At 43.5% G+C, this 12,060-nt stretch overlaps 1 protein-coding gene across 4 annotated transcripts in view; it reads left to right on the top strand.

Moving 5' to 3' along the window:
- dgki (diacylglycerol kinase, iota) overlaps window positions 1-12,060 on the top strand; it is a 39,872-nt gene that overhangs the window by 15,926 nt on the left and 11,886 nt on the right. For 2 of the 4 annotated variants that reach the window (XM_086058332.1, XM_086058330.1), the window contains exons 2-16: window positions 2,462-2,567; window positions 4,976-5,071; window positions 6,311-6,385; window positions 6,475-6,531; window positions 6,607-6,672; window positions 6,756-6,824; window positions 7,742-7,858; window positions 7,952-8,026; window positions 8,099-8,194; window positions 8,399-8,481; window positions 8,583-8,643; window positions 8,889-9,002; window positions 9,581-9,712; window positions 11,612-11,690; window positions 11,826-11,881. In XM_086058332.1, the coding sequence (XP_085914458.1) occupies window positions 2,462-2,567; window positions 4,976-5,071; window positions 6,311-6,385; window positions 6,475-6,531; window positions 6,607-6,672; window positions 6,756-6,824; window positions 7,742-7,858; window positions 7,952-8,026; window positions 8,099-8,194; window positions 8,399-8,481; window positions 8,583-8,643; window positions 8,889-9,002; window positions 9,581-9,712; window positions 11,612-11,690; window positions 11,826-11,881 (1,282 nt within the window). Of the gene's footprint in view, window positions 1-2,461; window positions 2,568-4,975; window positions 5,072-6,310; window positions 6,386-6,474; window positions 6,532-6,603; window positions 6,673-6,755; window positions 6,825-7,741; window positions 7,859-7,951; window positions 8,027-8,098; window positions 8,195-8,398; window positions 8,482-8,582; window positions 8,644-8,888; window positions 9,003-9,580; window positions 9,713-11,611; window positions 11,691-11,825; window positions 11,882-12,060 lie in introns of all 4 variants that reach the window. The other 2 variants (XM_086058331.1, XM_086058329.1) reach the window with 1 other exon arrangement.

The raw sequence follows: 12,060 nt of genomic DNA, 5'->3' as shown, positions 1-12,060 counted from the left end.
ATTTTTATGCTAGAGCATACAGCAGACTTTGATGCAGCCTCTGAACTGAAGAGAATGGTTGAAGCAAATGGTAGTTATTACAAAAACGGCCAGCGGGTGGCAGCAAAGTATAAAAGATCAACCAGGGCCATGTTGCAAAAAGCTCTTTCCCCACTGTTTTTAAACAGATTTGTGAATAATAATGAAACTTAGCTACATTCCAATGCCAATTGCTGCAAAACGGAAACGGATAGAAATGTACTTTTTTTCTGATGAAAGAAGAGACTAATCTTTCTTTTACGTCTGTTCTCCTCCAGTATTTTTGGATATATTTGGGGAACTGTGCAAGCGAGAGTCTTCCTTTCATTTCCTCAAAATCAAAGTTAAAGCAATATTCTTTCTTTTTTTAGATTGACGACAGGCGATAAAGAATGCTTTAAAAAGTGTCTTTTGAAGACGTTTAAATGTCTTTAAAGCATGTGGGAATATTTATATTTTTAAAAAAGTTTTATTTTAATCTCTTTGTTAAACAGGGTATCAAAAATGTGTGTTAGTGCCGCTCTTGGCACTTTTTTTCCCGCCCATTAATAATTTTAGGAGCCAGACTTAATGCCCGACATGTCGTCTGCTTTTAGTAGATTAGGACTCACTCAGACTTGATGCTGCCTTGCCACTTTATGTGTTCACTTGTGTGTGTGTGTGTGTGTGTGTGTGTGTGTGTGTGTGTGTGTGTGTGTGTGTGTGTGTGTGCGTGGCGAGCAGGTGAAGCATCGTCATTTTCTAGGTCACATCTCGTTAAGCCCCGACTTTCGCTCTCTCCTATTGGCCGTCAACAACAGCGAGTCAGCCAATAGGTCTCGTTGTTAACTGATATGAAGTCAGAATGTGTGTGTGTGTGGGGGGGGGGGGGGTAGTCTTTTGTCCAGCGTGGCTTCTGTCCAGTCAGCAATACGTCCTCTCACTTCTGCCGTTGTCACCCACGCAATACTATTTTTATCCCAGGAGTCGTGTGTGCGTGTGCGTGTCATCTCATCAGGTTACACGGTGTGTAAACGGACTCCTCTTTGTCCTCCGTCTTGACAGTTTGAGGCAGTCGGCCCGGAACGCTCGCTGAAACGTACGCGGGTTGGCCACATACCTGTATCATTTGTTCACAAAAAAAAGAAAGAAAAAAAAAGTCATTTATTATTTTAGCGCTTGTTTTCTTTTTAAACTGACACAAATAAAACCAAATACAGATTTTTCATTTTTGAATTTTAGGGTTAGGAAATCCGAAATCTGAGGACTGAGTTAGCCTGTTAGCTGCTACAATCAGTCCAGTCACCGCAGACCACAAGTACAATATATGGACAATTATTTGTTCTTTAAAGGAACAAAGCGTAACAATACTTAACCCCCCCCCCCCCCATTCTTCTTTGAACCATCGTATGATGACAGTTGTGGGACTGTGTCTATCCCTTGTTTGACTGATTGTGGCGGCTAACAAGCTAATGTAGCTTTAATACTACTTGTTACCAAACAAACCTGACCAATTAAATATTTGAAATTAAACTCAGCCCTGTGGCAAAATTACATTGTGAAAAAGCTAAAAAAACAACAACAACAACAACAAATAACTAAATAATGAATAACGTTTTCATTTTTTCCCACACAAATGATTCACATACATCAAAAGCGCTGAAGTTGTACCAGTTTAATGTCGATTTGAGTGGAAAGACTGCAACTCCCACAATCCCACGCTTCCACCTCAGACACATTTCAACAACATCGAGGACCTTAAAATTGGCCTCGATTAGCACGACGAATTAAGACTCACACAAACGAACGAAAGAAGAAGAGCTGAGGAGTTAAACTACGGATCGCTGAGTCATCCTGGGTGACAGAACGTCCGTAAAGCTGAAAGTGCTGGCGGGCTGGCAAGCTCCGCCGCAAGCTGTTCCCGCTCCTTCCTCCTCCAGCGGAAGCCGGCCCAATGTGCGCGGGCGTGCCATGAATAATGAATTCCGCAAAGGAGTTCTCGCTGTGATTTCAACATGTTTGACAGCGAGCGAGTGGATGACTGTGCTTTTTTCGATTCCCAATCAACCTGTGGGTCGGCCATTTGTTAATTGGACCTCGACTTGGGGGACGTAAGCCGCCACTTAATACCGCCTGTCATTTTGTAATTCCATCCATCCATCCATTTTCTGTACCGCTTGTCCTCACAAGGGTCGCGGGGGTTGCTGGAGCCTATCCCAGCTGGCTTCGGGCAGTAGGCGGGGTACACCCTGAACTGGTTGCCAGCCAATCGCAGGGCACATTTTGTAATTATAGAAACAAATCTGATTGGACAAAAATATCCACCATCCACAAACTGAAAGCAGTCGAAGACAAAAGAAACTAAAAAGATAACGCGATAAGCCCGTTGGGAATAAATACGTACAATTTCATGAGCCGTTTGAAATTTCGGTTGTAAATGATGACGTTTTGTGTCCTCCCACAGGAAAGCCATCTCCCGCTCAGGCCTGCAGCACCTGGGCCCGCCGCAGGCCGCCCTGCCCCCCTCCAACGGGCCCAGCAAGGAGCCTCGCACCTGCATGGACTGGACGGTCAGTCAAAGACAAATATCATAATTAGGGGTGTCAGGCGATTTACAAATTGCATGACTTCAATAATTAACTCACAATTAATCGTACATTTTATTCTAAATGTACAATGAAATATTTTTCATGCTCTTGTTAACATGAAAGTGGAAGAAAATGTTAAACTAACAGAAATATGGCTGCATCTTTTAGTCATTGATACAGTAATTTCATAATCATTTATAAAATTGGGTCCAAATTAAAAAGACGTACTGTATTGTAAAAAAAACGAGTGATATTGATTTGTGTTGGCCATTTTTTTGCCACTAGATGGCATAATTGCTTTTGTAAGACGTTGGTGACCGCTCAGTGCATTTTTCTTTTCATATTAAGAGTTATCTAATATTTAACATGAAGTAACTTGTGAAATTCTGCACATTTTAAAAATTGTAAAATACAACTTGACCCCGGTCTCCACAAATACTGCATATGCATTATTATTAAATGTATTACTGCAAAAATTTTAACGTGGACGTGTCTGCTGCGTTGTGACTGGAATTCCCCCAGTACAGGCTTTCCAAGTAAGGGGCAGTCATTAGTCGCACCTAAAAAAAAAAATTGTGGCGTTAAAGGAACTCAAAATTAACGCACTAATTTTGACACCCCAAATCATAATAAAAGAAAGAAGCTGGCTTTACTGTAATTAGTGTACGTACTGTTGTATTAAGGGGCGTCGCCTAGTGAGTAATGTGTGAGCGTTTTGGGTGTGAGTTTTGCCTGAAGATCTCATGCAGGGGCTGCTGTCTACCACTGCTCACATCCAGACACTCACACACAAAAAAAAATTGCGGTTTGTCCCCACGTCATCTGTTATTTTTACACATGCGTAGCCAGTTTGAAGTGTTTATAATAGCATTATCATAATCGTTTGCAAGCAGACAACTTTCAGTCTCCATCGTGTTGAAATGTCCCTTTTTTTCGTTTGATTTCTTTTGACCATATTCCTGACACATCTCCCGTTAAAGCTAAAGAGACATTTTAAAGCCCTCCGCTGCCTGGTGGTTTATTATTAACAGCACTTGAGCCACAAAACACCACTCAACGCCGCTCCAGCACTCTGATGTTCATTTCCCATTTTTAAGAGATGCAATCCAAGAGAATATTGTGCGGCGGCTGCATCACAATGTTTTCAAAAGATACCCTTTTGTGTGTGTGTGTGTGCGTGTGTGTGTGTGTGTGTGTAACAATCCGATTAAGTGACAGCGACGGCTGCTGACTTCTTTACAGTGGCTTTAACAGAAAGGCGCGTACGTGGCTATTTTTAGTCGACTGCAGCATACAGTCAGATCACAAAATGGATTTTCAAAGGAAGAAGAATTTAACATTTGTGGAGGCATTAGGACAAACAAAAAAAAAGCCACTTTTTCCATCATTATTTTGGAGTCAAACCATTTCTGGGCACCCCTTTTGATTGATTAACCACTAAAGATTCTGAGTATTAGTTCTATGCAGAGGATAAAGAAAATACGCCCGCGCATGCACTGTCGACGTACATACCGTCTACATGCTGCCGGGTTGTCAAATTTGTGCTTTCAAATCAAAGCAACAAAATCTGCCTGGCGACACCACTCATCCATCGCCACTACAACTGTGCTGCGTGATTTTCTTTGGAAGGTGCAAATCAGCATTCATCTGACACTCCTGTGGCTCTGACTGCAGGGACACTTCCTTCACGTCACTGCTGGCCTTTAGCGCGCTGTACGATGCATTACACACACACACACACACACACACACACACACACACACACACACACACACACACACACACACACACACACACACTGTCGTATGCAATCGATGATCTCAATAATCGCTCATTAATAAAACATCAGCGCTTGATTTCAGCGGGTCGTGTACGTCCAAACGAGTGTGTGCTTGACACGTTGGCGGAGCACTCTCACGAGCGACGCTGGCCGTTTAAGTGAGCAAGTGATATCATCCAGTTAAGGCCAGGCTAACTTTGGAATTCCAGGGCCTTGTTTTGAGTTGTAAAATTGACAGATAGGACATGAAGATGAGGTTTTAACCCATTAAGGCCCGGGAGCGCGTGAACCGCATTTCTTCCTTTTAAACCCGGGAGAGCGGATTTGTCATTTTTGTTTTGACCAATTCTTGGTCTTGTCGCCGATTAAATAAATCGGAATATACATAGAGAGGGTGACGTGGGTCCTCGTAGCATGTTAGGCCTTAATGGGTTTTTAATGTTACAAATGCAGTTTTATAACAGGAGGGTTAATCAGTTAACCAATTGCGAGGGAAAAAAATAAGGTGACAAATGAGAATATTGCAACTGCATTCTTAATATTGTAAATCCTCGGTGGGCTGGATTAAAGGAGGAAACGGGCGATGTAACCTCCCGATCTCACCCGGCAGGAGAACGCGGTGAACGGGGACCACCTGTGGATGGAGACCAGCTGCTCGGGCGAGCTATGCTACCTGGGAGAGGACACCTGCCTCGTCAAGGCCGCGGTGAGTCCCCCCCCCCCCGCCCCCCGCCCCCCACACACACACCTCTGCTTTTAGGCACTGGAGGAACGACTGAGAAGAGTCATCACGTGTCATGAACACGCACACGCGCAGTGGAGAGCTTATAAAAAGAAGTGCAGCGCAGAAGCCACCTGGCCGTGCCGCGTTGGCCCTCAAATGAGATGAATAATCCATCAGGGCTAGAAAAAGGACGCGACGACCTCGTGCTGACGAGAGCCGCCTTTCAAATAAATAAGCGCCTTGCTTCTTATGCTCGGCGAGTGGAATGTGGTCGTGGGACGGCTGTCTGTCATATGTCGCTGGATGTTTCGTTATCGTCATGATTTCTTGGCCAATTTTTTTTTTTGGGGGGGGGGGGCTCTCTCATACTGAAAAGCATATTTTGCTTTGTTTACCTTCGGAACACAATTTGGAATGCATGTCTATCCTGAGTAGGCTCAAGTCGAGATGCAATTCCTGGAAACACAGGAAATCTGCCATTTTAATTTGACGCGACCATTTTTAGGGTTCATGTCGAGGGATCTATTGGATTTTTTTTTTTTTTTTTTTTTTCAGCCCACGAAGCCAGTTTGACTGAGGAGCACGAAACTTGGTAAACAAGTCTATTATGAGTCTTCAGGCACCCTTGAAATTCCATTTCTAGGATATCCTTGTCCAACTGGAATAATGTTAGAAAATGTAGCTCATGCAACCAGGATCACTTAACATGGAATTTGGTAGCCTTTGACCTGCAAAAAAAGTCTCAAGGAGCGATATCTGAAAACTCACAGGAATTCCGCCATTTTGTTTTGAAGCGGCCATTTTAAAGCCATTTTGCTCTTTTCTAGGTGTTCATTTCGAGATGAACTCATCTTTGATTTTTCCAATTGCTTCAGACAGTTGCCCTGTCTCGTAGGGAGATGTGCGAGATCCATTTAGAAAACACTCACTCCAGCTACCAAATAAGGTGCTCACTCACTGACACCGTCTAGACTTAAGTCCATTATCAGTAGATTCTGTTTTCTTCTCTTCTTCTTCTTCTTCTTCCTTCAAGGCAAACAAAAAAAAAAGCCCAGCCCGCTGAACGCCTTTGGAAAACCTTTCCATTTGAGTTTTAATTTTAAGCATTATTGTGACTTTTTTTTTTTTGTATGTCTTGTCTTTTATCTGCTGCCTGCCCGTGTTTATACAGCGCACATCTCACTGCAACCTTGTCTTGTGTGTGCGTGTTTCTCCTTGAAGAAGTCGGCACCCAGGAGGAAGTGCGCCGCCTGCAAAATCGTCGTTCACACGAGCTGCATGGAGCAGCTAGAAAAGGTACCACGCACACACACTGGGTGTAAAAAAAAACAAAACAAAAAAAAAAAAAAAAAAACTCCAAAGCATGACATGTATTTTATGTCTAGATCAACTTCAGGTGCAAGCCAACTTTCAGAGAGGGGGGGTCGCGGTGCCTGAGAGATGTAAGTCGCTCGACGTGTGAGTGCAACGGAGGAAAAAAAACGCGTAACGCCGAGTGTCTTGTCTCTTGACAGCAGAACGTGCTGAGGCATCACTGGGTGCACCGGCGGAGGCAGGAGGGGAAGTGCAAGCAGTGCGGAAAGGTTGGTGGCGAAAAAAATGCGAGCGCATTCTCGTCCGAACGTGTTCTCGCTATCTATTTCTGTCTGTGTGTTTTTTCCCGCAGAGCTTTCAGCAGAAGTTTTTCCACAGTAAAGAAATTATCGCCATCAGCTGCTCGTGGTGTAAACAGGCTGTAAGTGTGTGGGAGAAATTTGAATTTGTTGTGCGGGGTGGGGGGGGGGGGTGACCTTATTTATGTGAAACCATCTTAGCTAAATTTGGTTTTGCACTTAATACTGGATAAGCATTCAACAAGTTTTAAAAATTACATGATGGGATTAGTAAGGTCATGTGATTTTTTTTCTTCAAACGACAGGCACGGTAAGGCATTTAAAAAACAACATGGTGTAGAGTAAGTCGGGATGTTTGATACCACTTTAGTCCAAACCGATACCCGTCCGAGCTCTCATTAGCCGATACTGGTATCAGAAACTGCCGCGAGAGCCGAAACTGATACTTGGTATTCGTACTTGCCCATCCCTACTAGTAAGGATTTTTTGAACAACCATGTTTTGAGTAAGGCTTAATTTTTTTTTATTATTTATAGTCAGGCATTTACAAAAAAAAAAACATGTTGGATACTAAGGCATTTAAAAACAACTTGCTGTATAGTAAGTAAAAATAAAAATAAAACAGGATACATAGACTAAAAAAACATAATAGATTATAAGGCATTGAAAAAATGGCATGTATAACGAGCCGTTCTTAAAAATAGCATAATATTAGTGTAGTAATTTTTTTTTTTGTTATGATATGATGTAGAATTGGCCTAAAAAATATGACGTACAGTAAGGCTATAAAAAAATAACAAGATGTATACTGTATAATAAATAAAGGTGTTTTTATATGGTAAGGCAATTAAAAAATACAACATGACGTATAATTGGACTAAACATCAACATGCTGTAGGGTAAGGCTTTTTTTTTTTTTAAAAACATGATCTCCAACTGCACTAAAAAAAAATGATATGGTGTTGGGTCAGGCTTTTAAAACAAGCTGAGTAACACGTTGAACCTAATAACTGGAGTCTTGTCTGTGTTGCGTGCACAGTTCCACAACAAGGTGACGTGCTTCATGCTGCACCAGATCGAGGAGCCGTGCTCGCTGGGGGCGCACGCCGGGGTCATCGTGCCTCCGTCGTGGATCATCAAAGTCAGGAAACCGCAGGCACGCGCACGAATCACATCGCTCCACCACCTAGCCCGCGCTAACCGCTAACCGCTAAGTGCTAATCGCTCCAACCGCTCCATCCGTGTGCAGAACTCGCTCAAGAACTCGGCCAGGAGGAAAAAGCGGACGTCTTTCAAGCGCAGGACCAGCAAGAAAGGGTTGGACGTAAGTGACCCATCATCTTCAATTGCTGAAATGTCAACTGAAAGTTTCATCTGGTCTCTTGTCTTTCCTCAGGAGTCCAAATGGCGACCGTTCATGCTGAAGCCGCTCCCCTCGCCGCTCATGAAGCCCATCCTGGTCTTCGTCAACCCCAAGAGCGGCGGCAACCAGGTTGGCGGAGTAAACGATATCGTATTGACCTTAAGTTAAAGAGCACAAGTTGGAAATCGAAAAAAAAACAGGACAAGAATCTGCACCCTTGCCAAATGTCAGCTAAAAAAATAAGGAAGCGAGGTGGACACATGGCCAGCATAGAGGTCAGAGGGTCAGAGTTCATCCCTGGCCATCCAACCCCATCTGCTTCCTTGTCCGCAGGGCGCCAAGGTGCTCCAGATGTTCATGTGGATCTTGAACCCTCGGCAAGTCTTTGACCTGTCGCAGGGCGGCCTTCGAGAGGCGTGAGTGTCTCCAGCCGTCGTTTGGGTCACGTATCATTTCAGTGAGCAATTACAGCCACTCAACCGGGCCTCTCGGCTTTTTCCACCTTTCCCACTCTCAGGTTGGATTTGTACCGAAAAGTGCCAAACTTGAGGATCTTGGCCTGCGGTGGAGACGGCACGGTAAAGTTTGACAAATGAGGTCAAATCAAAAGCATTGCTTTTATCAAAACAAAACTCCTCAACTCACTTCAACATTGCTCCTTGGCACCAAAATGGTGGCACATTTTCTATCCCACTATCTGTTTATTTACCAATGAGAGAACACACCTCCAGGCCCGCCTCTTAAAGGCACAGGCTTTTTTATGCTTGCAATTCGCTTCTTTAAATAGCTGCAACTTGAACCCTGTCTGTGTGTTCGTGCGTAGGTGGGATGGATCCTGTCCACGCTGGATGAGCTACAGATGAACCCCCAGCCTCCGGTGGCAGTCCTTCCTCTGGGAACAGGAAATGACCTCGCCAGGACGCTCAACTGGGGTGGGGTGAGTTTCTAACCTCGACTGACTTACGGAAACAAACACGTTTAAAAAAAAACAAAAAAAAAAAACTGAACTTTTATAGCCAGTTGGAGTCTAAATGCATTTTAAGTTAACATTTGGCTAAAAAAGGATTTGAGTTTATTGTGTTGGTTGTCCCAATACTTTCGTCCATACAAAAATCCCTCGGCCACATTCCAGGACGTTTACGCGAGAACTTCTTCCTGTGCATCCGATTCACCACGCTTGACCTTTGTGTCATGTGGAGATTTGTTTTCTTCCTCTGCGTGTTGCCAAGTCCGCCGTTCCCGACCTCTGACAGGCCATTTGCGGTTTTATTCGATATCCAACTAGTGCGCTAAATTGTCCAACAAATACAGTGTAAGTAATAGAACAACTACATGTTACTAGTGCGTCAAAACTGTGCGCAACTTGACATTTGCATGCAACTAGTACTGCTCGCGAAGCACGAGATGGAATGTGCATACGGGATGCTTGTGGAAAAGCAGGAAACGAGAGTGACATGAACGGGCAGGTCGCAGTTTTTGCCACAGGTTCACCTTGGCTTGCCGTCCGTTACGCAGGGCTACACGGACGAACCCGTGTCCAAGGTCCTCGGCCACGTGGAGGACGGCTCGGTGGTGCAGCTGGACAGGTGGAACCTGCAGGTGGAGAAGAGCAGCGCCGAGCAGCAGCCCGAAGACGGCACGCAGAAGGTAAACGAGAAGCGACGGCAAAAAAAGTCACATTTGTGGAGAGATGCTGAACTGAAAATTTCAAAATTTAATTGGTGAAATAGAGAATGTTTGGATGGGAGGTTGAAATGGTTTGAAAAGTTCAAGAAATGCGGAAAGGGGAGGACAATTTGTCGAAATATGTCTTCATTTTTGAATTTGTGAAAATGTAGGGTTTTGGAGAATGTGAAGTAGTTGCCGAGATGTTCTAAATGAAGGAAACCGTTTGGTAATTGAAAAGGTTTGAATCAGTTGAGAAATGTGGAAGGAGGCGGTAAATGTGTCACGAGGGAAGGAGTAGCGATACAAGACTTATTTTAAGGTACCGGGTACTCATGGCAGCTACCGATACCGGTCAACATTGAGTTTTTTGACACTCAATGTCAAAAAAAATATGCCATTGAGTGAGTCCTCCTCAGCAGTAATTGGCGCTATAATTTGTCAATTTTGACACATCGGCAAACCATCAACTGCATCAAAAAGGTCTTCACAATGTTTTGTCATTGTGTTAGATGAAACTTTATACAGTATATCCAAAATGCTAGAGGTATTAGTAATCTGTATCAGTGAGTACTCAGAGAGTGAATAATGGTCTGGAAAAAAAAGAGTTATCGAACATTCCTTAGTTTTACTCTGAAATTTGGGGGGGGGGGGGGTTTGTGAAGATACAGTGTGGAATTTTGGGACTTTGGAAATTGTTCAAATGTGGAAATAGATATCCTGAGTGAGCTGATCAGTTTGGAATTAGAATGATGTGAATCAGTTGAGTATAAGAGGAAGGAGGAGGTTAAGATCTCTTCATTTGGGTATTTTATTGTGAAAATGTGAGAAGATATTCTGACTGAGCTGGCCAAATTTGAGTTGGAATGATTTGAACGGATGTCAAATATATTTTCTCTTGGAAATTTTTGGAATCTGCTGGTATGCTATTTGTGGAATTTGGCTTTAGGCCCTGATGCTAGCTAGCTATTGTTAGAGTAGACAATATTAAGTATTGTACTCTTTGCGTGCTCAATTAACTGAATGGTGAGATCCTGGTGAAGAAGTCCCTTTGCAAAGGTAAATAATTATCAGAAGCTCCTGATGACAAAAGCTGACGACACTGAAGCCGTGTTCCATCAGGTTGTGTGTCGTCCACTCCGGCACATCTTTATTTATTGAAAAGTCGGTGAATACGAAAAGTCTCCACCCATCAGCCCACAGTACATTTGGTTACAACTCAGTGAATACAAGAGAATCTGTTCCCATGGGTATAAATCAGATTAGAGAAAAACAATAATAATAAGCCTGTGACTCCCTTCTTCCGACCGGCAGAGACCGGCCACAGACAAAACTCCCTAAAGATAGCAAATGTACAAACCCGTTGCCCTTTCTCTCATGAAAGTAACACAGATAAGAATACAATTCTATTCATTGAGCCATACTGCTATAACTAAATCCAAAACGGCTAAAATATAAATTGAAACTGAAAAACAATGTTAATAACTCATCATTATCTAGCTTCTCCCTAGCAGGTAAAGCTAGCGCGAGCACCTGAAAGTAAAAACCCTGCCACAGTTCTGCTTTAGCACCTGATGCTAGCTAGCTAGCTCCCTAGCAGGTAAACCATGGGAGCTAGCTAGGGAGCTAGCAAGCTAGCATCTGGGGCTAAAACCAAACTGTGGCAGGGTTTTTACTTTCTGGACCTGTATTTGCCACCTCTGGAAATGAATCATGTAAAATGTAGATTTATGGGAAATGTAGGAATTTGTGCAATCGACCCCAAGAGTGATGCAAATATTTTGAAGTTGGTTTTGAAAATTTTGATGCGGAGTTACGTGTTAAACGTACCTAATAAAGTGTCCAGCGGTGCTCGTAACGTGTTTTTTGTGGCGTCCTCAGCTGCCCCTTAACGTGTTCAACAACTACTTCAGCCTGGGCTTCGACGCTCACGTCACGCTGGAGTTCCACGAGTCCAGAGGTAAGTGGAGGAATCCATTTCTCCTTGCCCACATTCCTCCTCGTCGCTCTCGCTCTATTTTTAACCTTCTTTCTGCCTTTTTTCTCTCCCTGCGTGATGATCTCATGTCCGTTATTTGGTCTTTTTCTCTTTCAGAGGCCAACCCTGAAAAGTTTAACAGTCGCTTCCGCAACAAGATGTTCTATGCAGGCGTGAGTTCTCACTTTTGTCACACACGCCGTTCCAACGTTTATTCAACATTCTGCTTGTGTGCTACAAGTCATCCTAATAAACGTATAAATCCTACTACTCGTTAACATCTGGCACTTCACTAGGAGTACTAATGGATCGCAGATACGATGAGTGCCCTGTTGTGATGTTTTTCAAGATA

The sequence above is a fragment of the Leptonotus elevatus genome, chromosome 17 (genome assembly GCF_054856555.1).
Source record: "Leptonotus elevatus isolate MCC_2025b chromosome 17, RoL_Lele_1.0, whole genome shotgun sequence".
In the NCBI taxonomy this organism is placed as follows: domain Eukaryota; kingdom Metazoa; phylum Chordata; class Actinopteri; order Syngnathiformes; family Syngnathidae; genus Leptonotus; species Leptonotus elevatus.
The sequence above is the reverse complement of the archived record's forward strand: the minus strand, read 5'-3'. Positions and strand labels throughout refer to the sequence as shown.